Below are 26,614 nucleotides of genomic sequence, written 5' to 3' on the forward strand. Positions count from 1 at the left end.
CGAAGAAAAACTTTATACTTTAATCATAAAAGTTATTTTTACTGGTCCCGGCCCACTCAAGAAGAAATTGGGCAGAAATTTTTATTTATTTATTTTTGGGAACATTAAATAATTGCAGCCAATAATTGAATATTTCCTAAATATGACTGAATTTATAAGAAATTAAATTTTTTTGCGGTTTGCTGATTAAACATGTTGGATATCAAAGTCATCATAGTTCATTGAGGATACAAGCAACACAAGTAATATTTTATTACATTATTGTCAAGTTAGTACATTTTTGGTTTTTATTACATGTAAAATTGCCAAATCTATGAAGTTATTGGCCATTGTTACATTATTGATTGATACAAGGTGAGTCCAGCAATGCATCTGAAGTGTATTATGTTATTTTGTTTTTACAGAAATGCGAAGTTGTAAAATAAACTTATTTTTTTAATGGCCGTCGGTTGACATCATAACCACTTCAGTTTTTCCCTTTTGCTTTCACGACATCACAAATCACAGCCCGCTGAGGTACTTTTTCCATGAGGTGTCTTTGGAAACCGAAGCCCAAGGAAACACTCACAGCTCCATGATACTCTCAGAAGACTTTATTTTTTATGAATGAGCCGTTGTTGTTGACACAAAGTACAACAGCTTGATTGACACAGCAGATTCAAAGACTACTTCTTCTTGCCACCTTTGGGAGCTTTGTCCAGTCCTTGGATGTACTTGCGAGGAATTTGATAATGATCTGTAATTACCCCCCAAAAAACAAAAAAAATCTAAGTTCATTAGTACAACTAAAGTAATGATGACAAAGATCTTTTGAAAATGATCGAGTTCCATACCCAGCAGCAAACTGCCAACTTGATGAATCTGGTTGCCTTGGATTTGGACGGAGACTCGGTCTCTGGCTCCAGGTACAGGCTGTAACACGGAGCTGGCCTGAACTCGGTGCTGCAGGGCAGCGGCCACGGCTGCCGGGTCCACACCGTACGCCTCCAGGTTCTTCACGAGAGTCACCTGCACACACAGATACTGGGTATTATCACCATCACGCCGATTTACAGCTGGCCATCCATCGACTAGTAGCAGTAGTCGTCACCTTCTTATTGGATCCCCGAGAGGCCACAGAGATGTCTATCGGCTCAATATGTCCTTTCTTTGTTATTGGAGCTTGTCCGGGGTGAACCACTTGATAGCACTCCTGCATTCGTCCCAAAGTCCTGTTTACAACAGGTCAATAAACCAGTTTACTGTTTATCCCTCACCAATGATTAGAGGGAGTGCTTATAAATACAGATGTGAGGGTTTGTAGTAACAGTGGGTTATTAAACAATAAAATCCTGACTCAATTCATAAAATAAACACCTGCAAACAATATAAATGGACAGGAATTATTGAAGAAGGCGAAATCTGAAAGCTGCTGAGCTGTATTGAGCTACAGCGGGTGTCTTTATATGTTTTGTAACATTGAACATCCGTATGAACAAAAACACTCAGGAAACATGTGGAAAAACACTGAAAGGGGGTAAAGTGACAAAACATTTTACAACTTATAGTTGAAGAAATCCCAAAGTAATATAAAGTGTAGTGTCTTTTCAAAATGCTTTCACAATTCCGCCATGAAGTAAGTATGCTGGAAAATAAATTATATAGTACATTTAATGGGGTCGATGGATTGTGTTTTGTGGCCCTCCAGGTTATATTTTCTCACTCGCAGCATAATGAAATGATGTCAAAGTGGAAACTAAGGCCAGAAGTAGACTCTTCGAACCAAACCGGTCATTTCTAGAACTGAATAGTATTAAAAAAAACTTTACCTGGTAAAAAGATCGTCCCACTTGAGACACTCTATCTCCTGGTACTCTGATTTCTCCAGCAGGCAGTCACATAGAGTGGGATCTATTGTCACATAACTATTGAGGGGGGGGGGGGGGGGGGTAGGAGGAGGAGGAGGACTCAAGTCAGATGGAGGAACTAAACAGGAAACATGATGCCCTGTTAAGCTCTGCCAACTCCACCACAGATCTCGTGGAATTTCTCCTCTTCTGCTGCACATCAAAAGATATACAAATCATGCCATGCGCTAATCAGACATGAGATGTCTATTCAGTTTCAAAGTGGCAGTTAACAATTTTAGCTGATTTTAATTACATTACATGCACCGAGGTCAGCCCTGTGAGGCTCCCTTTCACCACTGCGCTCAGTTTTGAAATAAAAGAGGGAGCTCTCCACTTGTTCTTCATGTGTCGGATCAGCTGACAAGAAAAGATAATTTGATTGTGAAATTCCAGCGCATCAATACATTTTTTCAACTGTTCTCAGAAGCACGAAAGGGCGCAGAAGTCAACCTTTAACAAATCCGGTCGCCACAAATGACACGGGTGATTCATTCACCGTCTATTACTTACACACGACAAAGAAACCTCGACGTGAGCCCCGTCGAAAGTGTGAGTGACTTCTTACTTCTTGTTGTTTACGGCCACCAGCTCGTTCCGCTTCACATATTCTGTGATGATGCTTCTCACTTCTGCGGCGTGCATCGTTGCTCCTTTCCTGCAGAGAACACAGCATGCAAACACAAGAGATTTATGGAGATGTGCGGCCTCCAGCTCTGGATATTTCCACTGTTTTTATGACTTCACACCGTTTGAACATCACATGTGTCACGAATTCAGGATTTCTAACAACAACAAAAAATCACATTCACTATTACCTTCACAAATGTCGTTTCAGTTTTCAAAATTAAAGTGCTGTGCATGCTGACACGCCACGGTGGCTTATTGAAGTCCTGCCATGATGTTATAAACATCATCAGTTTCAGGAGCCCCTGTGCTTTTCTTACAAAAACACATCTCAAAAAAAAAAAAAAAAAACCCAGCTGGGAGAAAGGCTTGTCACAATAAAGTCTTTATTCACCAGCGCTGTTGTCTGTTGGCAAAATGAAGATGAATTAATGTTAAAGTGTCGGGGAAATAAATTTCAGATTCCCTGAGGAAGACGGATATCGAGACGGTAAGTTACAAAGGGAAATAGAGTGATTCCCAGGCGTTGCTAAAGAGGAAGAAAAGTTGGATTTGTGTCTGGGGAATGTTTTTTCATCCCCGTGCAGAAAGGCCAGAAGTGAGGGTCAGCCCTGCTGGAGCTACCGAGGGATCAGCGTCTCTTCTAAGCAAACACGAGCTTCAGCTCTCATTCACATGTGTTCCTGCTGTCTGAAGTGTGCAAATGTGAGGCTGCATGATGGGGCAGGGTTAAGAAAACACACACACACACACACACACACACACACACACACACACACACACACACACACACACACACACACACACACACACACACACACACACACACACACACACACACACACACACACACACACACACACACACACACACACACACACACACACACACACACACACACACACACACACACACACACACACACACACACACACACACACACACACACACACACACACACACACACACACACACACACACACACACACACACACACACACACACACACACACACACACACACACACACACACACACACACACACCTCTTGTTTGCATCCAGGAAGAGAGGCTCCAGCCGAGCAGACACCGAGTACAGGGTCGTGATCTCTGGAGGATTGTAGGGAATTTCTCCCCTCCCTCCGTCTTGCACAGGCGATGCTTCAACATCCTTCTCCTCAGGAAGGCTGAAGGAACGCAGTCTACAACACGTCACGGTGATATGAAGGACAGCAACATCATTTCAACAGCCTGTTTGTTTAAATCCCATGCAGGCATTTCTTCATGTTGAGCCAAGGCTCGACTTACTCGCGATTTTTCCAGTCCACCTCCACAATGCTCTCCACACCTTTGGCGAGTTCCTTAACCCGCACGAGATTATGCTGCTGCTGCATGGTCTGCAGGAACTTGGAAAGCTATTTGATGGGAAACATGCACACTCGTGGTTTGAAGTTTCTGTTTACACGCACAAAACATTTACATTCTGCACAACCGCTGCACCTTTTTATAACTGGACTTCTTGAGATCGATTTGTTTTCCACTTGGGCTGAAACATAGAGAACTTTCCTTTTTAGCACAAACAATCTGCTCTCATGCCAGTCACAAAAGAAGAGCTGTACTTTACCAGCAGGCGAACATGTGGTTGCGGAGAAATGTACTAGTCAGCAGAGGGAGCTCTGACTTCTTCACCTTGCTCTTCAGAGCATGCAGAAAGCATTGCAGTAGCAGGGCATCCATTATCTCTGTAAAATCAGAGTATGACCCCAATCACATCCCCCTTCTCTCTGAACGTGAACCAATTTTGCCACGTCCAAAATCTTAACTCTCCGGTTGAATGAACATGACACAACCAGAAGGGTCACAAAAAAAAAATCCGACAAGCTCATGAGGCTGCGCTGTAATCACGTATAGGAGATCGACTCGATGAACTGTGAACCGGGGATGATGTTGCCCATGAAACCGACTCTTGTTCTGCCGGAGGTACTTTAAAGTTTACAAATAGCTTCACTGAGCAACATTCAACCTTTTGTTTTCTAAACAACTGAACATAACAGAGCATCCAGAACATATTCACAGCTCTTCACGTTGTCCACGGACTGTTATGTCACGGCCATACTCCAAAACCTCTCAAGCTCCATCGGGTTGGATGGAAATCACTACACAGCTATTAGCAGACCTCTCCAGAGATGTTCAGTGGATTCAAGCCTGGGCTCTGGCCGGGCCACAAAAGAACCCTCAGAGTTGTCCTGACCCGTCGGTCCAGGTCTGAGGTCAGCAGCTCTCTGGAGCAGGTTTTCATCCAGGACGTCTCTTGTCACTGCTGCGTTCGTCTTTCACTCCATCCTGACCAGTCTCCCAGTTCCTGTTGCTGAAAAGCATCCCCACAGCATGATGCTGCCACCACCATGCTTCACCTGTAGGGTTGGTTATGGGCGGTGCCTGGTTTCCTCCAAACATGACGCCGGGCATTCACGCCAGAGTTTAATATCTGCCTCATGATGGAGTTCCACTGGACTCATCGAGGCCTTCACAGCAGCAGGAATGTTTCTGGACCGTGTCTCGGAGGTCTACAGACAATTCCTTTGACTCCATGCTTGGTTTTGTCTGTGATCGCACTGTCCACTGTGGGACCTTATATAGCTGGCGAGTCTCTTTCCAAATGGTGTCCAATCAACTGACACAGGTGGACTTCAATAAACGATGATCAGTGGAAACATGAGCTCAATTTCACTCTTCATGACAAAGACTGTTAATACTTAAATACATGTGATTTCTTAGTTCCTTATTTCATTTTTTTTTAATTTGCATTTCAAATTTTTATTCTGAGGTAATGTGTGTACAAATTTGAGGCAAAGAAATGAATTTAATCCATTTCACAATAAGGCTGCAACATAAAGTGTGGGGGGAAAGTGAAGCGCTGGGAATACTTTCTGGATGCTCTGTAGAAGAATACTGATGGAGGAGGATGTGAAAACTTGTGATACCCTGTGGTGTTCTCTGGTCCTGGTCGCTTTCTTTCTCGCTGCCCTCTTCACCTTTCTCCTCCTCCTGCTCTGCGACGCTCAGCTCCTCAATGCCGCTGCAGGCCGAGGCATCAGGACACCACTGATCCTCCGACGGCTTTTCAAGTATCTCGTCCTCCTTCTCCTCAGCTTCCTCAGGGACGTCGCATTCCTCCTCACTCATCTCTTCTCCACAATCTTCATCGGGCACAGACGGAGGACCCGACTTGTCTCCAAATGCCCTAACACATGGAAGAAAGACGATATTCTTTCGAGCTGCATTTGAATACAACTTTAATAAAGAAGAACAAAATGTTCAGAGCATGACAAACAAATGTATCATTTTTGCAAATTTAAAAATAACTATTACCATCTAACTTTTTCTCATCAGCTTTATTCAACAAAAAGTGAAAAAAAAAAAAAGTATTTTGTTTTATATTTGGAGGATTTGGGGTTGCATGTCACGAACTGCATCATTTCCTGGAATTAGTTGAAAGCGCAATTACAGAAAAAAAATGTTTTTATGAATGTTCTCAACACGTGATGGTTCTGTTTTTACAAATGACTGCTTCAGTGTGATGTGTCACATGGACATGATCATCCTGTGGCGAGTTGTTATGAGAAGCTCAGGTTGCTTAGTGACCTTAAAGGGTACGTGGGTCTGGGGTCCATCTTGCCTTTGATTATCTGTAGTATTCAGGTCAGGTGTGTTGGTCAGTCAATCAAACGCACACACTGATATCACATTCTGCAAAGCAAAGTTCTTTGGGCGGAACACTTGTCAAAAGGGAGAAAGAGGAAGCGATTTAAAATCCAAACGTTCCCCATAAAGTCCAATAACATGCCTTCAAGTCTAATTGGTGAAGGAAAGGTGACCCGTTTGTGCTTCACCTGCTCTGAGTCAGAGTCCGCCGGGATCCCAAAAGGAAAGGAAATTTTCACTGCTGCACCCTTTTGCGGTCGGGGCTCCATCATTCTTTTAAAACGGAGCGGTCACTTGGCCACACATTGATTTGAAGATATCAGCATTTAAAAGCGCAGACATTCAACTGATCATAAATAAAATATAACAAAGGAAGCAAAACACCCAAAATTGAATAAAGAGGGAAAGAATGTAGATAAATGGGAAACACAAGGAATCTGAGTCTTACTACATTTGATTCACACTCTGCGACCTGACTTTCAAAAACAAACTAACTGCAAAATGGACTTTTCTCTAAAGTTGGCCTGGAGGCGAGAGAAGTGAACTTGTGATTGCAAGTTCACAGGTTCGAATCTCACTGCTGACAGGTCACCACTGTGGCTCCCTGAGCAATGACCTTCGACCCCCGCCAGCTCCCGGGCGGCAGCCCACTGCTCTCAGCATGTATAGTTCAGGTCAACTATGAATAAGACAAATTAAATGCAAAGAAGTTAAATCCCCATACAGTTTGTTTTTTTCTGGACTAGCCGCCTCCTCCTTCCACTCAGCACAGCTCAGACTCGTCTCGTGCTGCCTCTGGTACTGGAGTGACACTGGAAAGAACTGTTCGGAACCACTCCATTGACATCTCTCCAAGTGGTGACTCTTGAAGCTTAAACTCCAGCCTCAGTCTCCGCCGTGTGAAGACTCGCAAGTTTACAAAATCCGCTTTGCTTGTCAATCTTCTCCAGGCTGCGGCCATCATTCCTGTTGATTTAGCGCTTTTTCCTCGCACACTTTGTCCTTCCACTCAACTTTCTGAGTGTTTTATGATATCTACACTGCATAAAAACTGGCTTACTCAAACTTGACACGACAATTTCCAAATGGTTTATCTCATTTGAATAGCTGTAGGCTATTATTATTAAAACTATAATGAGAAAAGCCAGAAACGTTGTGATTCACTTTCCAATGACATAAATTCAAGTTTTCATGATATTGTTTTTGATCTCACATCTTCTCGTGACGAAAACACAAGAGCCACTTTAAAGTATTTAAAAAGGAACCAAAGTAAAGACTAAAATCTAGATATAATTATTTTTTTTAACACTTCAGTAAAAGATTACAAAGAGGAATTACAATTAACACCAACAGACTCAAAACAAAGATTAAAAAAAATTAACAGAGTTAAAACAATAAAATGAGACATTAAAAGGGGGGGAAATAAACATGAAAAAACCAATAAAAATAGAGTGAGTCAAATAAATAGATTAAGATTTCACAATAAAGGTTAATAAATAAATACAAATCTGCTGGTTAAAAGGGTGGGTGTTAAATGTGCTTTTAAAGCAGTGGATATTCTGCGCCGCACTGCAACGACGTGAGTTCATAGTCAGAGGATGTCTCACTATGCGTTTGTTCCAACTTCAGCTAAACTCATATGATAAAAGCAAGTTTGATAAATAGGATCATTGAGAGATTCAGAAACGGATACATTTTTTTTACTTTTTTTAATCACTACTGAAGCTAAAATGGATGCACAGTCAAGCCTTTTTTTTTTTTTAAATTAAACTTAAACCAGGAACCTGGAACAACGAAGCACTGAGTCACATCATGGTGGCCCCTTCTTGTCGGTAAATATGCTACTGCTTGGAAAGCCAGTGGCAGAAAATCCACTCTGCCACTGGCTGAAGTGTTGCTGTGGAGTTACAGACCCGAACACCGTGACTTTAAAGTGTGACAAAGAAACATGAACGTCATGAAACAAGTGGTATATCTCCAAACTGGACCGAACTATAGAAGACAGACGATGACTCTCCCAGGCTGGATGCACCAACCGTCCTACTGACACTGGCATGAAACTATTGGGCACAGCAGGGACTTTCTCTCTAAATACATTAGTATTACATACCAAGAGCTCTTCTTCCCACCGCAGCACAAAATAAACACACTTGAATGAATGAGAATCATCTGCTCACCAGAGATGATCCATGTACGTGTGGAGAACAGCCACTCCTCTCCCTTTCATTCCCAAACTGTGCATCTCTTCACTGGATATTGCTGCTGTCCCAACAGCAACAGGTGCTCTGCCAATCCAAGGAAATCTTTGGTAAATTCTTTTTTGAAATCGTGAGGATGGAAAAAATAATGTCTTATAGACATGTTAATACAACACACCTATTGCTGACTACCGTGACTGCACAGCAGGCGCCCTTTTTCACATCTGGGAGCCCAGATGGAGGCACCACCACACCTGGCAGCATGAGATCTTCCGGAGGAAAGAAAAAAACACACACACACATGATTTTTATCATCATACACAGAAGCTGTATCTTCAATCAATCAATCAATCTTTATATATCACTTTGCAGTCACTGAATGTAACTCAAAAGTGTTTTATGAATATCCACATACCTGCTCCGCCAATTAACTTCTGAATCACAGGTGCCCATGTCCTGAAGGTCGGGAGCAGAGCAGGGTACATCCAAAGCAAATAGACTGAAAAGAAAAAATAGGAGCACATGGTTATGTTTGTTAGGTTTTTCTCTGTCTTCTCAATCTAGATCTAGATCTGGATTATTACCTGTGGGATAAAGTCGTTTCTCCAACTCAAAGAAGAGTGGGTTTTTATGGAGAACGTACAAGATAACAGCATCTCCCTTGTGTGCGTATATCTTCACAACATTCAGTTCCTCTTTGTTGGGGATCAGCTCGGACAGCTCATCGGCAGTCAGAGAAGGAAAAGCTGCAGAAATGTCCGCTTTGAGTTTCCTCCTGGAGCGAAAAACCAAAACACAGCTCACATTACCCTCTAATCTGATTTTCAACACGACTGAGTCCAATAACCTAAACACGCAAGAACCCTTGCCTCACCTGTCCGATCCTTTAATAACAGTGTTGGATTTGACACGAAAGGATTTGGCAAACATTTCCTCAATAAATTAACAAGCGACGGTTTAAATCTGACAGCAGCTCCGAACCGGAGATCAGTGTGAGAAATCACAACGAGTCTGCATGTCTAAAACGAGCAGCGTGCACATAAAAAGCTCCTTTCGTTGAGAACTGTTTATTCACAGAAATCAGCTGATACCCCTTGAACGAAATGGTCCAGTACATATTACAGTCCGACGTGAAACTGCGCCGTGCCGATGAGCGGCACAATAGTTCCGAAGTTAAAAGATTTCATTGCTTGGCGCTCTTAGTTAGATTTTAGAAATCCATGTAGGTGTTTTTGCATTAGACGGAGAAGACATTGCTGTGAAGACGCATAACGTTGCCTGACCAGAGGCGGAAAGAATTGATGCAGACGTGGTGTAAATGTTTGCATACTGTACTGTGTACAATACAGTGCTGTATTTTTTGTTTCTAACATTATCTTTTTTATTTGTAATGCACAGTCAGGCACTGCAATGGCCCCCTGAATCATTTATAGGATGCATTTGTGTTTAAGTTGCCATTTTTTTGGACTCTATAATTTTTTTATACTTCATGTGAAAACACGGTGAGAGAAGAGTGTTTTGTATTTAGCAGTGCAGTGTCCTACTTTTGCTTTGTGTGTGCTAATTTTGAAAACAAAGTTCAAATTTTGACATTAAAGTGCACTTTTGACACAAGTGTGCAGTGCTTTGCGAATTGTGTCCTAATAAAGAAAATAAGGTGCATTGTTTTGGGAAATGTGTGCTATTTTTCAGGAACAGTGAAAAAATGTAATTACAGTTAAGCCTTGTACATTGTGACTGAAACTGCATAAATGCAACATAAGACTCAGTTTTTGTATAAGTTTCAAAACTACTGAAGGCGATATGTGGAACTTTAGAAGCTGTGTTAGCCTCATTTTAAAGGTTAAATGTGCTTTGCAGCTCCAGGTAAATTTGATTTGGTGGAAAAAATCATAAAAATAGCCCTTTTGGTTATATAGGATGCAGACTCCTGGCATAAACTGACAGATCATGTGACACTTAGATTACACACAGGTGGACTTAATTTCACTATTTATGTGACTTCGGAAGGTGATTCGTTGCACCAGAGCTTTTTAGGGGCTTCTTAACAAAGGGGTGAATGCTGCGCATATGTGTATATATATATATATATATATATATATATATATATATATATATATATATATATATATTCTTTGCAAGGCACTGTATGCATGAGCCCTTTTGATGGGTTGCTAGCCCCCTCACTGCTTTCCTTGACTAATGGCTCTTCTCTTGATCCCCTTCCACTCTAATAATAATCACCCAATAAGATTTACGAGTTAGGGATTTGTGGGTGGTGGCCTCCAATGTCCCGTTCCCTCCCTGCACTCCTCTGCTAGAGAGAAAGACGCCACTCAGAAGTTTGTTGTATATTTTTCTAATGAATGAGCTAATAATCCCAGTTTAGTGATTATATCTAATAAGTGATGTTTCCCAGTGTGGATTTCCTGGCAGCCCGACAGGCCGTACAGCTGGATTTGATTCAGACCTGAGCTGCTGCTTGCATGTGTTGAGCTGTGGCTGTTTCCTGCCGAGCAGTGGATTAATATCCCCCCAGGACCACACGAGATATGATGTGGTAGTGCGGACACTTGCTGCACACAGTCGGCATGTCACTCCAGGAGCCTCCCAGTGTGAACTCTGCTCATTTCCTGCAGCTGTTGGTCAAACCTGTGACCAACAGGGCGCTCCGAACCAAACTGAATGTCATAACTGACGATTACACTGTGACTAATCAGGTGCTCGGCATGGGAATAAATGGCAAAGTGTTGGAAATTTTCCACAGAGAGAGTGGAGAAAAATATGCACTGAAGGTAAACCAGTCGATTACAATTCATCCAAAACCTGTTTGTTTAATATTGTTGTTTTATTTATAGCTGTTGAACAGATTTAAGGTTTGAGGACACCATCTTTATACATGCATTTTAAAACTACTAATACCACTACTGCTATTATTATGAGTCTTACTGTATTTGGTTCCTACTATTAATAAATTGATTGCATTGTTTTAGTGGGGTCACTCTCATTACATGATGTAGTTCTTCAATCAGCCATACAAAAATCATGTAACTGCAACCTACTCTTCATACCAAGATGAAGTATAGCTATCATTATATAGTTTATTTCTTTTTCGAACATGTGTAATATTATAGCCCATTCTTTTCGTAACCAGCACACAAATCTCAATTTACATTTGTGATTAAACATGCACATGTTCCCATCATACTCCATTGATTTTCGCCTCTCCCACTCCAGTTACTTGCTATTTGAATTTGCATGATCCTAAGAAGATGTTCTTCGCACAAGCATGAGTGCGCTGTAAACAGCACTAGAGCTTAACTACCACCCTTCACGCTTTGGTGTGTGTGTTGAGAAGAAATCCCAGACAGTGTGATCAATTGAACAATTTTCCTATGTTTGGTATCAGAAAGTCTGGTTCTCATAAACTATGTCCCCTCTTTGTTCTCCATGATGGCATGCGTGTCCTTCAGAGTCTGAGTTTTGTCCGCAGGGGAGTGGATAAATGACCATGTTGCCCCACAGCATTCCTCCAAGATCAATTCGTCACTCATAAGGTATGTTTGGTGCATTTGGATGACAGGCAGCCTTTAGATTTCGAGTTGAGCACAGACAGAGTTCAGGAAGATAGGGTCACGGTTGGTATCACAAGTGAGTTATAGATTTTCTGTTTCAGAAACCTGTAATTTTGTGGCCTTTAGGTCTCAGCAGACATCTTTGTCAGGGTCTCATTTCGGCTCCAGAGGTTTTTAATTATCTATTGGTCAGGGGCCGTTAGGTTAGCATGTTCAGGTGTTTGTTTTGAAAGAGGAGCATTGATTTTTTTTTTCTTTTTTTTTTTCCTGAGCAAATGCTACCAGCCTGTAAGAGAGAGGGGAACAGACCTGCGTCTAAAATAGCCTCGTGCGAAAGGCCAGAGATGTCTGAGTGATTATCAGATCTGGAAGAGTGCAGCTGACACGTCAAGCTCTTAAAGGGGATCCAAACAAAGTGGAGAATTTTCCCTTCCAATAATGACTTTTGGCCTGCACATGGTATTCAGCAAATATTGTATCCTGTGGAAAGGGATATTTTAGAATTATTACTCACTCACTCATTTTCTTCCGCTTATCCGTTTCCGGGTCGCGGGGGTGACAGTCTGAGCACCGTCACCCAGATCACAATGCACCTATTAAGAACCTTCCTGCAGGTGGTGAGCCCACGGGAAGGTGACGCCCGGCGTGGGACACGAACCCACTACCCCTGAGATTGTGAGTCTCATGCTCTACCAACTGAGCTAGCCGGGGGACAGAATTATTATAGAAGTAGAATATATAGAATAGTGACTTTTTTGCTTTCATTTTTTTTTTTTTCTGATTATTTTTCCCACAACCTCAGTCTATTGCCTCTACTGTAGAATTTTCACAGTTGTAGTCTGTGATTAAACATACGATTTGCAAGGTTTTAGTTTTGAGAGTTGTAAAATGACAATATGTCTCTGATGCTTGTGTTTTTGACCACAGAGGGAATGCTAAAACCCCTGAGGCCTTCACGGGTTGTAGTACATGCCTTAACATATCCTGGACATCTCTCCATTACCTGGGTCGACTTACCCAGGCATTCTCGATTGTGATAAGTGTTAACACGAAGCAGGTTATCAGCTCAGTAATTCAACCCAGGTTTTTCCAGTCTTGATCACTGTGCGTCCACATAAAAGGGGGAGTGTTTGCAGTGTTTTGACCAATCGCTTACTTTGCAGAGCAGCTTACGTAATGGAGGAGCACATATTCTTTAAATCTATGGTGAATTCCAGACTAAAACCAGCAGTGTTGCCCCAGCTAAAGCCAGGAAGAAAAGCTGGCAGAAAACTCCAGAACTTGCTAATGTGTAACTTTGCGATATTATACATTATTAATTCATTGGGCGATATAATCAGACAGCCACGGCACTCTGATTTCTATTTATTAAAGCACAGAGGTTTCAGACAGAGCTTCCTCAGTGCTCTTTCTTTAGTTCTAGTCTTATTGAGTTCTTTTGAGGCTCAGCATTATTAGTATTATTATTACTATTATTATCACTATCACTATTATGATTATTATTATCATTGTTATTTTTATTATTGTTTTTAATTGTATTTATTTATTTATTTATCTATTTTCAACATGAATATTTCAAAGCGCTCAGTGAAAAGGCTTTATTTTATTGTCAAAAGGATAGCATCTCTCCCTAAAACCTTTTCTTTTCTTAAGCATTCCTTTCATGAGCCGTGCACCAATCAGAAGCTTCTCAGGGTGGGCAGGTCATTTTCCAAGAGTTCTGATTGGTCAGGAGGCAGTGCTTTTATGCTCATTGATTTCTTACTATTAATAATAATTGATTTTATTTATTATGCGCTTTACATTAAAACAATCTCAAAGTGCTACAAGAAACAGATACAATTTAAAAAGTAAAAAACTGTTTTAATGAATTTTGAGGGGTTTTTTAGGTTCAAAAGAAACACTATAAGAGGCAATTCTGAAATGTTTTTTTTTGTTTTTTTTCAAAGGAAAGTTTTTAGTTTTTGTTTAAAAACATCTGTAGCCCGTGGGGCCCTCAGGTGATCAGGGAGGGCATTCCAGAACATATTCAGAACATAACCTGCTCCACAGCTGGTTAGCGGTTTATCGTAAGTTACAGTGGAGATTTACCACCGTGAGAAGTAAACCAGTGTCACAGAACCCTTGATCCCTGAAGTTAATTCAATAAGATAAAATTCAGCTTCGAAGTACAGGCCTATAGGGACAGATGGCTTGTAATACTGCTCCTGGACACTAGAGGCTGAACGAGTCAGTTCTCAGCCTGAACAAAAATGGAGGAAGATGATTTCGTTGCCATTTCAAAAGTAGAAGGAAAGTGTTCGACATCACAAAAACACTGAATAGAAACACGCTGACGCTCTCAGTAAGCGACCAATATCACCAGCACCTCAGCCTGTTGTGGAAAGAAGCCGTCTGTAGTTGTGCTGCTGCTGCTGTTGTTGCTGTTGTTGTTGTTGTTGTTGCTGTTGTTGTTGTTGTTGTTGTTGTTGTCTGGTCCCCTAAAGGTTTGATTGTACAAAAACGGATCAAAGTTGATGTTGCATGCAGATGTGTAGAAGCTGATGTACTAGCAGGACACACTGAGAATAGTGTCAGACAAGTGCACAAAATAACACACTATTACGTCAGATCTTATTATAAGATGTTTTCCGTGTTCTAACCCGTCTCAGTTCTTGGAGTCCGTTGTATTCGGTGGCTTTTGCTTTTCTCACAGCTTTGACTTTGTGACAGATCACTTTCCACATTGCAATTTGTTTTTTATTTGCCTAATTCTGATTTATTTGCTGTAACATTTGTTAACTTTCTTTGCCAACATGTTCCACTCCACACTGTCACAATTCATTTTGTACTTGTGGGGGGCTTGGCAGTAAATTCACTCACTCCAGAACAAACACATACTTCTTTCTGTTTGCACTTGACATTACGTATTATATTATTCTACTTGATAACCTGCAAGATGCAAACAAACTGAAAGTGCAATCCAGCACACAATGCAGCATGTTTTATACAGAAACCTTGTAAATGTGGCTCTTTGTGCCTAAGTATAATATTTTCTTAATTGCTAACTTAGACAACCATTGGAAGATATTTTTGGTGCTCCAAGTACTCACAATTTTGTTTTAGGCATTTTTGAAATCATCAAATACCTAAGTCGAGTGTCATCATTTCTGTTCCTCACAACTAACAAGAACAGTGTAGGAAGCGCCCAGTTTTTTTTGTTTTTTCTCCATGTTCCTCAAATTATTTCCTCATGCTTCCAAGAATGTCTTAGCCTGACTGTGTTTGACCATTACTGGGTCCTATTGCCATCAAAATGATCTCATCTGAGGGGAGAGGAACGTCTGCAGCCAGGAGGAAGGGCAAATTGAATTATATGGACTGAAAATGGTCTCCATCAGAAAGAGTTCTAAAATTTAATGATATATCTTTTTACAAAAATAGACCGTTGTGTGTGTGTGTGTGTGTGTGTGTGTGTGTGTGTGTGTGTGTGTGTGTGTGTGTGTGTGTGTGTGTGTGTGTGTGTGTGTGTGTGTGTGTGTGTGTGTGTGTGTGTGTGTGTGTGTGTGTGTGTGTGTGTAGAGACTTTCTGAGCCTTAGTAGACAACTGCAAAACACTAAACTGCCTCCTGTTATCACAAAGGAATACCGTCTTTGAATACTCTTTAGTATGTAGTAAACAGTGTGTGACTATGGCGGCAAAATCAAGCCTACTGTTTTCTGGTCACTCTCTCTAAACCCTGCTTGTGTGTATTTCTCCACAGACTCAGCTCTACTTCTACATTTTTGCACATGTCATATAATCATGATTCTATAGTACTAAACTTCAGAAAATTCAGTCGTCATGGGCTACTCAGTAAACCGCAGTCTGTCTTTATATTTTTGCACCTTGTATAACTTTATATGTCTTGTCCTGGAAATTATGAGGTTGTGTATGGAGCACTCAAGAAAAAAATCGCATATATCGTAGTATCTGAGACTAGATCTGGAGGTTGACCTGAACATAAAAGTCAATGCTTCTGATTGTACTGTATTAAATCTGCTGTCTGACAGAGTTTCACAAAGAAAGTTATTCAATTGACATTCTTGATCCTGGTATAGATCTTTGTAATTAAACATATCACATTGCAGGACTACAGCTGCAGTTTAGTGTATCTTTTTAAATATGACATAGGGTGAATTGATCTGTGTAGCTATAAGTAACTGCATTACTCAATTTGTTCCATGTGCCCAAATATTTCATGTATACAGCCTGTCACAGATCACTGGCAGAACCCAATTACAGACTCAAACACTGAGACACACAGGTGGTGACAGTGTCAGCAAAATGTGCTTATTTGCAGTGGTCGCAAATGTTACTAAATAATAGCTTTATAACTTGCACAGAGCTGGAACAAACATTTCAAATAATATTCTTGTCTTATTACCAGATGTGCAAAAATGTATTTGTCTTTGAAATTGCAGATAATAGAAAAAGACACATGTTTCTCTTTTGCTCAACCAACAATCAAAACCAAAGACACTGAGAATGTTTTATTAAATAAGGGAACTTGACATCATTTAATCATCTTCTCCACTGCTACATTCAACTCAGGGTCACATTATCTCCCGCACGCACGCACGCACGCACGCACGCACGCACGCACGCACGCACGCACGCACGCACGCACGCACGCACGCACGCACACACACACACACACACACACACACACACACACACACACACACACACTCCATGTATGTGACTATCTGTCTCTCTATGGTAGTCCAGCTACACACAGCCATTCGACAAAAGTAAGCTGGGATCAGCTCCAGTAGGGTGTTTCATTTTTCGTAAAGTTTCTCTGATCATGTTTTTCTTTGAACCAGTTGATCTCCCATGTGATACAAACAAACTGTGAAAATTTCAGCCAAGTCCATCAAGTTTTAGACCCCCCCCCCCCCTCCACCATCTTGTTTGCTGCTATGTGAAAATGCATTTTTCGCATCAAAAACACAACTATTTCAAGCCTTACTCATTAAATTACTTATGTAAACCTGTATAGTTGGGTTTTTAAAGGAAGAAGAACATGATCAGAAAAACTTTCTGATAAATGAAACACCCTAAGCTCCAGCCCTTGTGACCCTAACTGTACATGAAGCAGGTGAACAACATGCACTGCACTGCACTTTTTAAAATGCAGGATGTTCCGACACAAAGGTACAATGACAATCTGGCAACGACACACTAAGGGAAAAGGGTTTAAGTGCACCTGGGAAAGAAAGAAATAGGACTTGTTTGGCTAAATGGCATCACCAGATATTCATCATGTCCCGTTAGAGTGTTAAATGTCATCCTCTAATATTCTCCTTCTTTAATCTGCACCAGGTGGTAAGCGTCGTGGAGGTCCAGTGTTGTGAAGATCTTAGCCCTCTACAATAGTTTGAAGGAGGAAGAGATGAGGGGGAGCAGATTTTTGATGGTGATCTCAATCAGTCCTCAGTAGTCCATGCAAGGACAGAGCGTCCTGCCCTTCTTCTTGATAACAAAGAATCCTGTCCTTGCAGGAGAAGAGGACGGTGGGATGACTCCGATGGCAGGGCAGGACTCAAAGTAGTTCCTCATGGCTTTATTCTTGAGTGGAGACTATGAGTACAGCCTTCCCCTTGGAGGTATGGTACTGAGAAACCGGTCTACAACACAGTGATAAGCATGGTGAGGAGAAAGGGAGGTAGCCCGGGTCTTGCTGAAGACTCCTTTCAAGTCCCAGTTGAGTCGTAGCAACGAGGAAACATTGGTGGAATCAGACAAACCAGAGTTCAGGGAAGAGTTACTTATATGTGTGGTGTGGGCAGTCACTTTACACAGATGGCTCCAGGACGCCCCCGCCGGTGGACAAGTTAATGTAGGGATTGTGGGCCTTCACCCACAGAAATCCCAGGATGAGCGGATGCAAGGATGAGGCGCTTCTCCCTGTGACCGTCACAACAAAAGTAGTTCAGTGAGTCACCTGTCAGAGCAGCTGTCCATTGAGGGCCGTGACTTGGCGGGGCCTCTCCAATGACGAATCCCCCAGTTTGAGCTGTTTAACTATAGACTGGTCCATCAGGTCGGCTTCAGCCCTGGAGTCAATAAGCACCACCTGCTAGCAAGAAGAGAAAACAGATGGCAAAGTGACTATCTGCCTCGAATGAGTGAGAAGCTGAGAGAACTCAATATCTCTGTCCTAAAATATTCTGTAGAGGTGGCTGCAGTAGAGGCACAGCCACCCTCAGAATTGGCGCTCTCGCTCCTCTGGGGAGAGAGGGATCCGACCCACCTGCATAGCTTCTTCAGCGGGAATTGGTGCTGGGGGGACTCCCTGGGTAATAGAGGGCGTGGAAGGAAGCTACCAGGAACCAATGGCACTGGCACGAAGGGGAAGTGGTTCAACCGTGTCCTGAAGCACTGTGCAATCGTGCACCGGTTACATTTGTACAATCTCTTGCTACAGCGTTTAGGTCATCTACATGGACAGATGGGAGATGATGTTGGCAATACGGGAGCGATCAGTGGGGAACTTTGCAATTAGAGCTGCAATAATAGTGACCTGAGGTGGATCGGAGTCCGCTGGGTTAATTCTTGGCAAGATCATTGTGTCACAAATTTTTAATGGCGAACCCAAAAGCTGACTCATGCATCAAGTCAAAGTTAAAATTGTTGATCTAAATAAAGTTCCAAAACAAGGCAAAGGTACCCTCAGGAGACTCCAAAAGGGTAAATCAAAACCACAAGCAGAGTTCCAAAAGCATGAGTGGATCCAAACATGAGAAACGCAGAGAAAGATGCAGGTTAAAACGACACAAAGGTACAATAATGATCTGGTGCCGAGACACTGAAGGAAAGAGGTTTAACTACACTGGGGAGGGGAAGACACAGGTGAAGCACAATAACAGAATCGGATGCACAGAGGGAAAACGAGACGGTTGAGTTTGAAAATATAACAGCAAAAGACGAAACAGGTAAAACTCACAGTCTTGACTAAGACACAAAAGGAGACTTGGCAAATCCCTAATTTTGTTTGGAATGTCTGCAGTGTATGCCATCTTGCAATAATAAACTTCCAAACATTTTTTTAACAGTTCAACTTTGTTTTGTTTTTTTCTATTTCAGATGCTTCAGGACTGCTCAGAGGCCCGACGGGAGGTGGAGCTCCACTGGAAGGTGTCAACCTGCCCCCACATTGTACCCATCGTAGATGTTTACGAGAACCTGAACCACGACAAGAAGTGCCTCCTCATTGTCATGGAGTGGTGCGTTCCTGCACAAACACACCGCCATGAGCCAGTAATGACTGTGTGGTCTCTTGAAAGCAATAACATCTGTTGGCAAGGACAGATTTCCTTTGCTGGATGTTGTTCAGCTCTGGCTGGCTCCTTGTTGTGGCTCATATCAGTGGATCAGTGTGCTGGTGGGGCCAGTTTCTTCTAATGGCCTCCGAATGAAGTGAATGCTGTTTCCAAATCACTTGGGGGCATAAAGTAATATTATGAACCAAACAAACAGGGAGAAGTAGTCTTTGTCTCGATTATAAGGCAGGCTTCCACTTTTTGTTTATTGACACGTTACAAAAATATGGATGAAACATAGTCGAAGGTGAAAAATCCCGTCCACCAAGAATGAAAGCAAAACGTCAGTGTGGGATATTTTACAGCTGTAGCTGATTTAGATTATGGTGGAATCAGTGATGGCTCAGCTCCATCAAGCATATCTGTGACTTTGTGGAAGTAAAAGTCAGTCATCATTAATACGGCCTGTGCTTTTCTTCCCTTTTTCTGGTTTTACTTGATATAATAATCGTCGTATTTCATCATCTTGCCCGATCAAGCCTAGCTATCAAATGCCACTTAATAAATCTAATCACATGTGTAATAAGTTCTCGTCCTGACTGGTGATGAATCGTGAAAGGTGATATGAAAGCAGAACTCTCAATCAATGCCTTCAATGATGAATGTTTTATTGGGACGTTGAAAAAAAAGAAAAAGAAATGTCAACATCATATCTCTGACATCACATTTCTTTCTGACAAAAAGGAAACACAAGAAACGCTGTTGTTCATATAATCCTTAACAAACTCATAATTCTGTCTTTCTGTTCATTTATTTTCAGCATGGACGGAGGTGAATTATTCAGTCAGATTCAAGACCGAGGGAACCATGCTTTCACAGAAAGAGGCAAGCACATTATTATCATGGAGAAAGTTATAAAAAAAACTTAAATTCCTTGAGATTTTATCACTGCTGGACTTGTGTGGCAGTAATTATTGCTCGAGTAGCTGCATCATTAGAACAGCATTAGACCCAATGGTATTTCATTTTGTAGTGCTGCCAACGAAGAAAGTCAGTCATCAAGCATCTTTTTTTTTCATCCAAGTCATGTTCTACAAAACATTTGTTTGCAATGAAGTGCTACCCTGGCAGTTTTTCTTAAAGCTCTTCATCTTCAGCTCCTTCTTCTTTCCCTCACCATATCATCAAAATGACCTGTGCATTCATCCTTCATGTCTCTGCTCTTGGCTGTCACTCAGAGGCCTCAGACATCATGAAGAGCATAGGAGGAGCCATACATTTCCTGCATTCCATCAACATTGCCCACAGAGACATCAAGGTAAGTACGTCACTATGTATCACTGTGTAAACAAATAGCAGACCAGAACTGACCACAAGAAAAGTGTCTGTAAAACACAGTTAAAAACAGCTGCAGGTACACAATAAAAAAAAAAATAAAACCAATAAAAAAAAAAAAAACAACAACAAAAGAGAAGCAACACTTCCCAAGATAGATTCCAAAGATGGAAAATATGTCATAAAATGGGATGTAAAAGCAAACAGTCTGAGCCAGACAAACCAACACAGGGAATTTCATTTGTGGGCTACAACTGCAAAGGCGTGATTTCCACTGTTATTGAACATTGATTTTGGAGCAACCAGAAGGAATTGATCAGTGCACTAGAGTGACTTTGAAGGGAAATGCACACAGGTCAGTGAAATGGTTGGCTGTAACCCATTTGATGATTTGTGGGCAAACAACTAAGTCTGAAAACATTCCCAAACCATGAAGGGTGCCAGAGAAGAGGGGCCAGTGCAGGGGAGGAGATGTTTTGCTTGCTTATCCCTGCGAAAAAAAAGAAAAAGAAAAAGAAAAAAGAATTTCAGTAGTTTGGACAAACTGCAACCATGGGAGGAACGTCTGGCTGAAGTCATAATAAAGGGTGTTATAGTGGCTATGATATTCCTACTTGAAACACTATAAACATAATAAGTTGCTATAATATAATGGTGAACATGCATTTTTAATGTCTTTCATTTTATTGTCAAATTATAATTCTGTGCACATGTGTGAGCCAGAACTTCACGTATCAGCCACAAAAGGTAAACGTTACAAATGCATTTTCCAGGCATCGACAATGAATAATATATGGTTTGCACATGTAGACTGATACAGTATGACAAGCACTGCTTTTTATTTGCCCAACACTCAAAGTCTATCCATCATCTACCCCCACTTTATCTGTGTTACACACACACACACACACACACACCCACACACACACACACACACACACACACACACACACACACACACACACACACACACACACACACACACACACACACACACACACACACACACAGAAGGGATAGTTTAGACTCACCCATGGACTCTCGAACTCCACCACATTACACACTCATGCATGTTTCGTCTTGTGCCAAGTAGAAAATCTTTTTCACATTATAATATATCATGGTTAAAGGCTTTTGGAGATCCATAAGCTATAAATAAAAGTATGGTGTTCCTTTACATACAGTATAGACTTTACATTGAAACTCGTTTTGTAATGTGATTTTTTTCACCAGCAAATTAATAAATAGTAATAAATAATGTGTGATTTGATCAAATAGTAATAGTTGTACTATCTGCCTTAGTTTTTTAGCTCATGACTGATTTTTCCTGTTCCTGCGCCCCACCCCGAGGTCCACATTTTGAGAACCACTGAGTTAACTCAATAATCATGTGTTTTGATTGTTGGAGGAAGTTGGATTTCCCAGTGAATAATTCTCGCTCACGCACGCACGCACGCACGCACGCACGCACGCACGCACGCACGCACGCACACACACACACAGTGTAGAGGTTACAACTCTTGCTGCACAGTCAGGGTGCCTCTTGGTCAGGTTGGGTTTTATTGACCTTTCTGAGTGAAGTTTGCATGTTCTCCCTGTGCTTTAGTCCGAAGTTGTTGCTGCCTCAAAATGTTTTGTAAGTTTTAATATTTCTGTGTCCTTGTATAGAAGATCTAAAATTGCTCTTTTTTCTGTTTTGTTTTTTTTCTCAAAACACATTTAAAGTACATTGCTTTTTAAAAAAAAACTGAACATTTGTTTGTTCAATTCTTCAAACCATTTGGTTTGCATTGTCCAGTAGCAGGCCTCTATTAAAACAACCGTTTGCTTTATAAATTAGATACAGATCAATCATGTTTGGTTTATACACAGTAGCAATCGTATCATTTTCAAAAGCAGTAAAGTTGATTACATGATGCGGAATGTACCAACATTGGAGTAATATGTCAAATGAGTATTTGTAACTCATCAATTCCATTTTCCAGATGCTTGATGACTGTTGGTTTTGCTTTCAGCCGGAGAACCTGCTCTACACGTCCAAAAGACCAGATGCTCTGCTGAAGCTGACCGACTTTGGATTTGCCAAAGAGAGCACCACTTTAAATTCTTTGGCAACTCCATGTTTCACTCCATATTATGTTGGTAAGTCCAAGAGAAGATTTGCTTATAAGAAGTAACTTTGGGGGGTTCAATTGGAATTAGACATTGTGAGTAGGATTCCCACTGCGCATGCGTGGCTGCATTTTTCACAGAACAGATCGCATCATCTCCTTTTTTTATCACTCCCGTTTATTGTGAGTACAGCTGCGGGCATGCTTCATTTTTAAGAATTTTTATAGTTCACCAGGTTCCTCTGAGATTAGATCTCAAGTCGATGTCACCATAAATCTGTTCATACAACTGTGTCAACAGGACAATGTCACTCATCATCTTGTGTCTGCAAAAATAAAATAATGGTTTGGCATAAAGCCAATAATTAAGCAGCTGACATCTTCTTTCATCCAGCAGTTGACATGTTAATAACTAACTTTGAAAGAATGTTTCTCAACTTGAACTATATATTTGATCATTTATCATTTTAAATGATGTCTTCGCACCATGGCAGCTCCAGAAGTTCTCGGTCCAGAGAAGTACGATAAATCCTGTGACATGTGGTCTCTTGGTGTCATTATGTACATATTGTAAGTCCATCCTTCTTTTTTTGTTTGCTTTTGGTGGTCTTACTGTGACTTAGCAGTTTATGTGCTGTTCAGTACTAATTTATCCATCTCATGAGACCCGCCTTGTCATCACACAGACTTTGTGGATATCCTCCTTTTTTCTCCTATCATGGTTTGGCTATATCCCCCGGAATGAAAAGACGGATCTGTCGAGGACAGTACGAGTTTCCCAAACCAGAGTGGTGTGACGTGTCTGAGGAAGGTGAGCAAGAGTTGTTTTATGCAAACATGGAAAAGCTCTAGCTTCTGTTTTGTACGCACATGCACACACTTCCTGGACATCTTGAAAGCATTTTCAACTAATTTAGACGTAAGCCGCCGTCTCTGCCCATGCGACCTTTAATACATCTTCAATTTGGAAAAACTTGATAGTCTGACTGCTTTCTGGCTGCACTCTGTGTTTCTTTCTTGTCTTGAAAAGCAGCTTAAAGTAAAGCTGGGAGATCAGTGATTTTATGGCTCACCTTTTCCCTGAGCAACATATCATTTGACGTGAAACCAGTTTTTCAAAGTGGAATTTCCTCTCTGAACATGCTGAGCATCATAAAGTGTATAAATGATGGCTTCAACAAAATAAACACAGCAGTAAATCTGTCTTATTTGGAATTCTGCAGAACTTTCCTTGTGCAAATTTATTTTATTTAAAGGTTTTGTTGGAAACAAATCATTAAGTTATTTGGGAGCAATGATTGATAGACTTTTATGTGTGACACCAGCTACTCTGCCGCAGAAAGCTGGGGTCCAATGTGAACGTTAACGGTTGACGATAATCACTTTCTGTTGCAGCTAAACAGCTCATCTGTAATTTACTGCAAACCGAACCCACCCAGAGAATCACCATCAGTGAATTCATAAACCACCCCTGGATCAATGTAAGAATCTCACCGGTTACCGTTGCACTGCCTGATTGCCCAGCCATGACATGACCTGCGTCTCTTGCAGCCGTCGCAGGAGCTTCCCCAGACGCCTCTCCACACCAGCCGGGTGCTGCACGAAGGTCCAGAAGCGTGGGAGAAGGTGAAGGTAAGAGGTGATGCTCTGGCCTCTTTATTGCTTTGGAACAGAAGTGCAGGCTTTGATTTTGGTGAAATAGTTTTGCTGTGCATATTGATTTAAACTTGATTTAATGTGGAAAACTCAACTTCACCAAACAATTGATATTTAAATTTTCATTAAAAAAATGAATCATGCTATTGATTGCGTGAACTGTGAACACGGATTTCATCTTTTTTGTTTTATGCTTAAAGTCATTTTTCTCCCTTTTCTGTTTATTTTTCAGGAGGAAATGACAAACGCTCTGCAAACGATGAGAGTGGACTATGAGCAGATCAAAATCAAAACTATTGAGGAATCAACTAATCCTCTACTTTTGAAGAGAAGACAGAAAAATAAAAACACAGCTGTACAGCATCCAGACTAGTCAAATTATAATTCAACATTTTATGATTATGTTGTGGTGTGCACCTTGAGGGAGGTTCTCCCAAGCAGAATGGAGTGGGTGTGTCGGTGACGTGCGTGGGTGTGTTGGTGATGGGGAGGTGTTAAAAGAGGAAGTGCTGTGACGCACGAGGAATGATGTTTGACAGGTGAACTGTCATGTGGCTGGAGGCAATAAAGAAAGCCGACTCGACTCCTTCGTCCGTCTCATCATACAATTTTATAGATTCTCTTAAACATAATAGGAAATTTTCTTGATGATGTGGTTTGCGTAGTCTGTTTTTGTTAAGAAGAGATTCCGTTCTGTCACATAGGTTGACGCGAAAAATTAAAAGTACTCATTAAACTTAAAGTGGAAAAAGTGAGTTTAACCTGCAAAATGTATTCGTTGTTTTCTTCACAAGAACCGCCGTTCTCGTGTGGACGGCCCCTTAAACTGGATCAATTGTTTTTGAGCTTGTACATTTGTACTGCATGGTCTTTTGTTTGTTTGTTTTGTAGTTTCTTTAATCATTCTGTTAATGGTGTAGGCTACTGAAAATCAATTGTAGGTGATATCAGACCATCCTTTTACTTTTCTTTTTTTTTTTTCCAAGTGGGGCAGAGAAATATAAGAAATATTTTCTTCTCTCTGCTCCTTTCCAATCATGGAGGTGTTGATTTAAAAATGTAAAGTTCATATTAGTACAAATTCTGCTTCCCAACAAAAAAAGTAAATAAAATGAAATGAAATTAAACTTCTGAATTGAAATAAAGTGCTTTTTTTTGCCCCTAAATTTTATTGGTACACAATGTTTTTCTTCAGGCATCACAATGTCTTGGCATTCAGTCTTTATCGATGTAACTTTATCACTCTTAAATAGATTAACTTTTCCGGGTTCAGTGGATCACTTTGACTGTGCTGCTTTGATACTTTCACTTTCACTTTTAATCGTCATCATAGAGGTTAAAATCTTTGTGGTTGTGAGGATGAAACAGTACAGATATTTGGTGTCAAATGTTGCCATGTGGTAAGAGCTTCTTCATAGATTTCATAGATTAACAAGCGATCGCTCCATTTCTTCTCCAGTCTTCATGCTGACTGCTTTAATGTTGTGCACTTGATCGTTTTATCATGGCGCTGACCTCCAAAGTAAAGTTGTTGCTTTGTAATAGAACTAAGAGTGGTGCGAAGTGAGTGAGGCTGATGTATCTATAATGCTAAGACAACTGCTTTCCATTGGATCCACAGTAAGAATTAAAGTAAATATTGATGGTTTATTCCCTTGACTTTGTTCACAGCATTGTCCTACAGACATCTCCTATATTTACATTTCTTCCCAGGTGCTGTAAAGCCAGTAAATGAAAATTCAAACTATATCAGAAAGTGGTCTGACAACAGAGGGTTGTGAGGAAAAAAGAGTCCATTGATCAATGTCTATACCATAAATGAAAACAAGGTCAAGGGTGTGACGAGCAATGTTTGTCACCATCGGACAGAAAACAAGCGAGACCAAGAATGAACTAAATGCAATGTTAAGGAGGCTGTCATTGAAGCTATCGTTTTCAGCATCACATTTATTGATAAAACATTAAAAAAAATTACAGGGAGACAAAGTGTTGTTCACAGAAATTAATAAAATGAAATAAATATAATAATAATAATAAAAAAGCAGCTCATTCATTAATGTCAGCATTTTACATTGTTGTAAAAGCCAAAGAGAAGAGGTTGGTTTTAAGACGGGCTTTAAAAAGAGAAGGTCCCCGTCTGATGTGCAGTGGAAGATTGTTCTGGTCTAGGAGCTGCGACTGAAGAAGCTCCATCCTCTCTGCGCTTCAGCCAGGCTGATCAGCTGACCTGGGGGA

The 26,614-nt window shown here is 41.0% G+C and overlaps 2 protein-coding genes across 6 annotated transcripts; one reads left to right on the top strand and one right to left on the bottom strand.

Annotated features, from left to right (window-relative positions):
* Positions 1–237: 237 nt before the first annotated feature.
* eif2d (eukaryotic translation initiation factor 2D) lies at positions 238–9,552 on the bottom strand. Of its 2 annotated transcripts, none has more exons than XM_080470182.1 (15): positions 9,290–9,552; positions 9,000–9,190; positions 8,831–8,914; positions 8,594–8,684; positions 8,395–8,502; positions 5,497–5,756; positions 4,137–4,254; positions 4,013–4,058; positions 3,821–3,927; positions 3,559–3,714; positions 2,455–2,544; positions 1,809–1,904; positions 1,091–1,211; positions 834–1,008; positions 238–736 (listed from the first exon to the last, which is right to left on the bottom strand). In XM_080470182.1, the coding sequence occupies exons 1-15, from the start codon at positions 9,343–9,345 to the stop codon at positions 666–668; spliced, it is 1,770 nt and encodes a 589-aa protein (XP_080326308.1). In that variant the 5' UTR covers positions 9,346–9,552; the 3' UTR covers positions 238–665. The 2 variants fall into 2 exon arrangements, with proteins under 2 accessions (XP_080326308.1, XP_080326309.1); XM_080470183.1 differs by having other exon boundaries at positions 5,548–5,756; positions 9,290–9,535.
* Positions 9,553–10,734: 1,182 nt separating this feature from the next.
* Positions 10,735–26,026, top strand: mapkapk2b (MAPK activated protein kinase 2b). Of its 4 annotated transcripts, XM_080470330.1 has the most exons (13): positions 11,110–11,210; positions 11,889–11,972; positions 17,338–17,431; positions 17,517–17,621; positions 19,102–19,241; positions 20,098–20,162; positions 20,516–20,595; positions 22,628–22,754; positions 23,218–23,293; positions 23,410–23,534; positions 24,119–24,204; positions 24,275–24,355; positions 24,612–25,548. In XM_080470330.1, exons 4-13 carry the CDS (start codon positions 17,598–17,600, stop codon positions 24,750–24,752), a joined length of 945 nt encoding a protein of 314 aa, XP_080326456.1. In that variant the 5' UTR covers positions 11,110–11,210; positions 11,889–11,972; positions 17,338–17,431; positions 17,517–17,597; the 3' UTR covers positions 24,753–25,548. The 4 variants fall into 4 exon arrangements, with proteins under 4 accessions (XP_080326454.1, XP_080326455.1, XP_080326457.1 ...); XM_080470329.1 differs by lacking the exon at positions 11,889–11,972 and having other exon boundaries at positions 11,091–11,210; XM_080470331.1 differs by lacking the exons at positions 17,338–17,431; positions 17,517–17,621 and having other exon boundaries at positions 11,107–11,210.
* The last annotated feature ends 588 nt before the right edge of the window (positions 26,027–26,614 follow it).

Source organism: Lipophrys pholis, assembly GCF_963383615.2.
Source record: "Lipophrys pholis genome assembly, chromosome: 8".
Lineage (NCBI taxonomy): Eukaryota > Metazoa > Chordata > Actinopteri > Blenniiformes > Blenniidae > Lipophrys > Lipophrys pholis.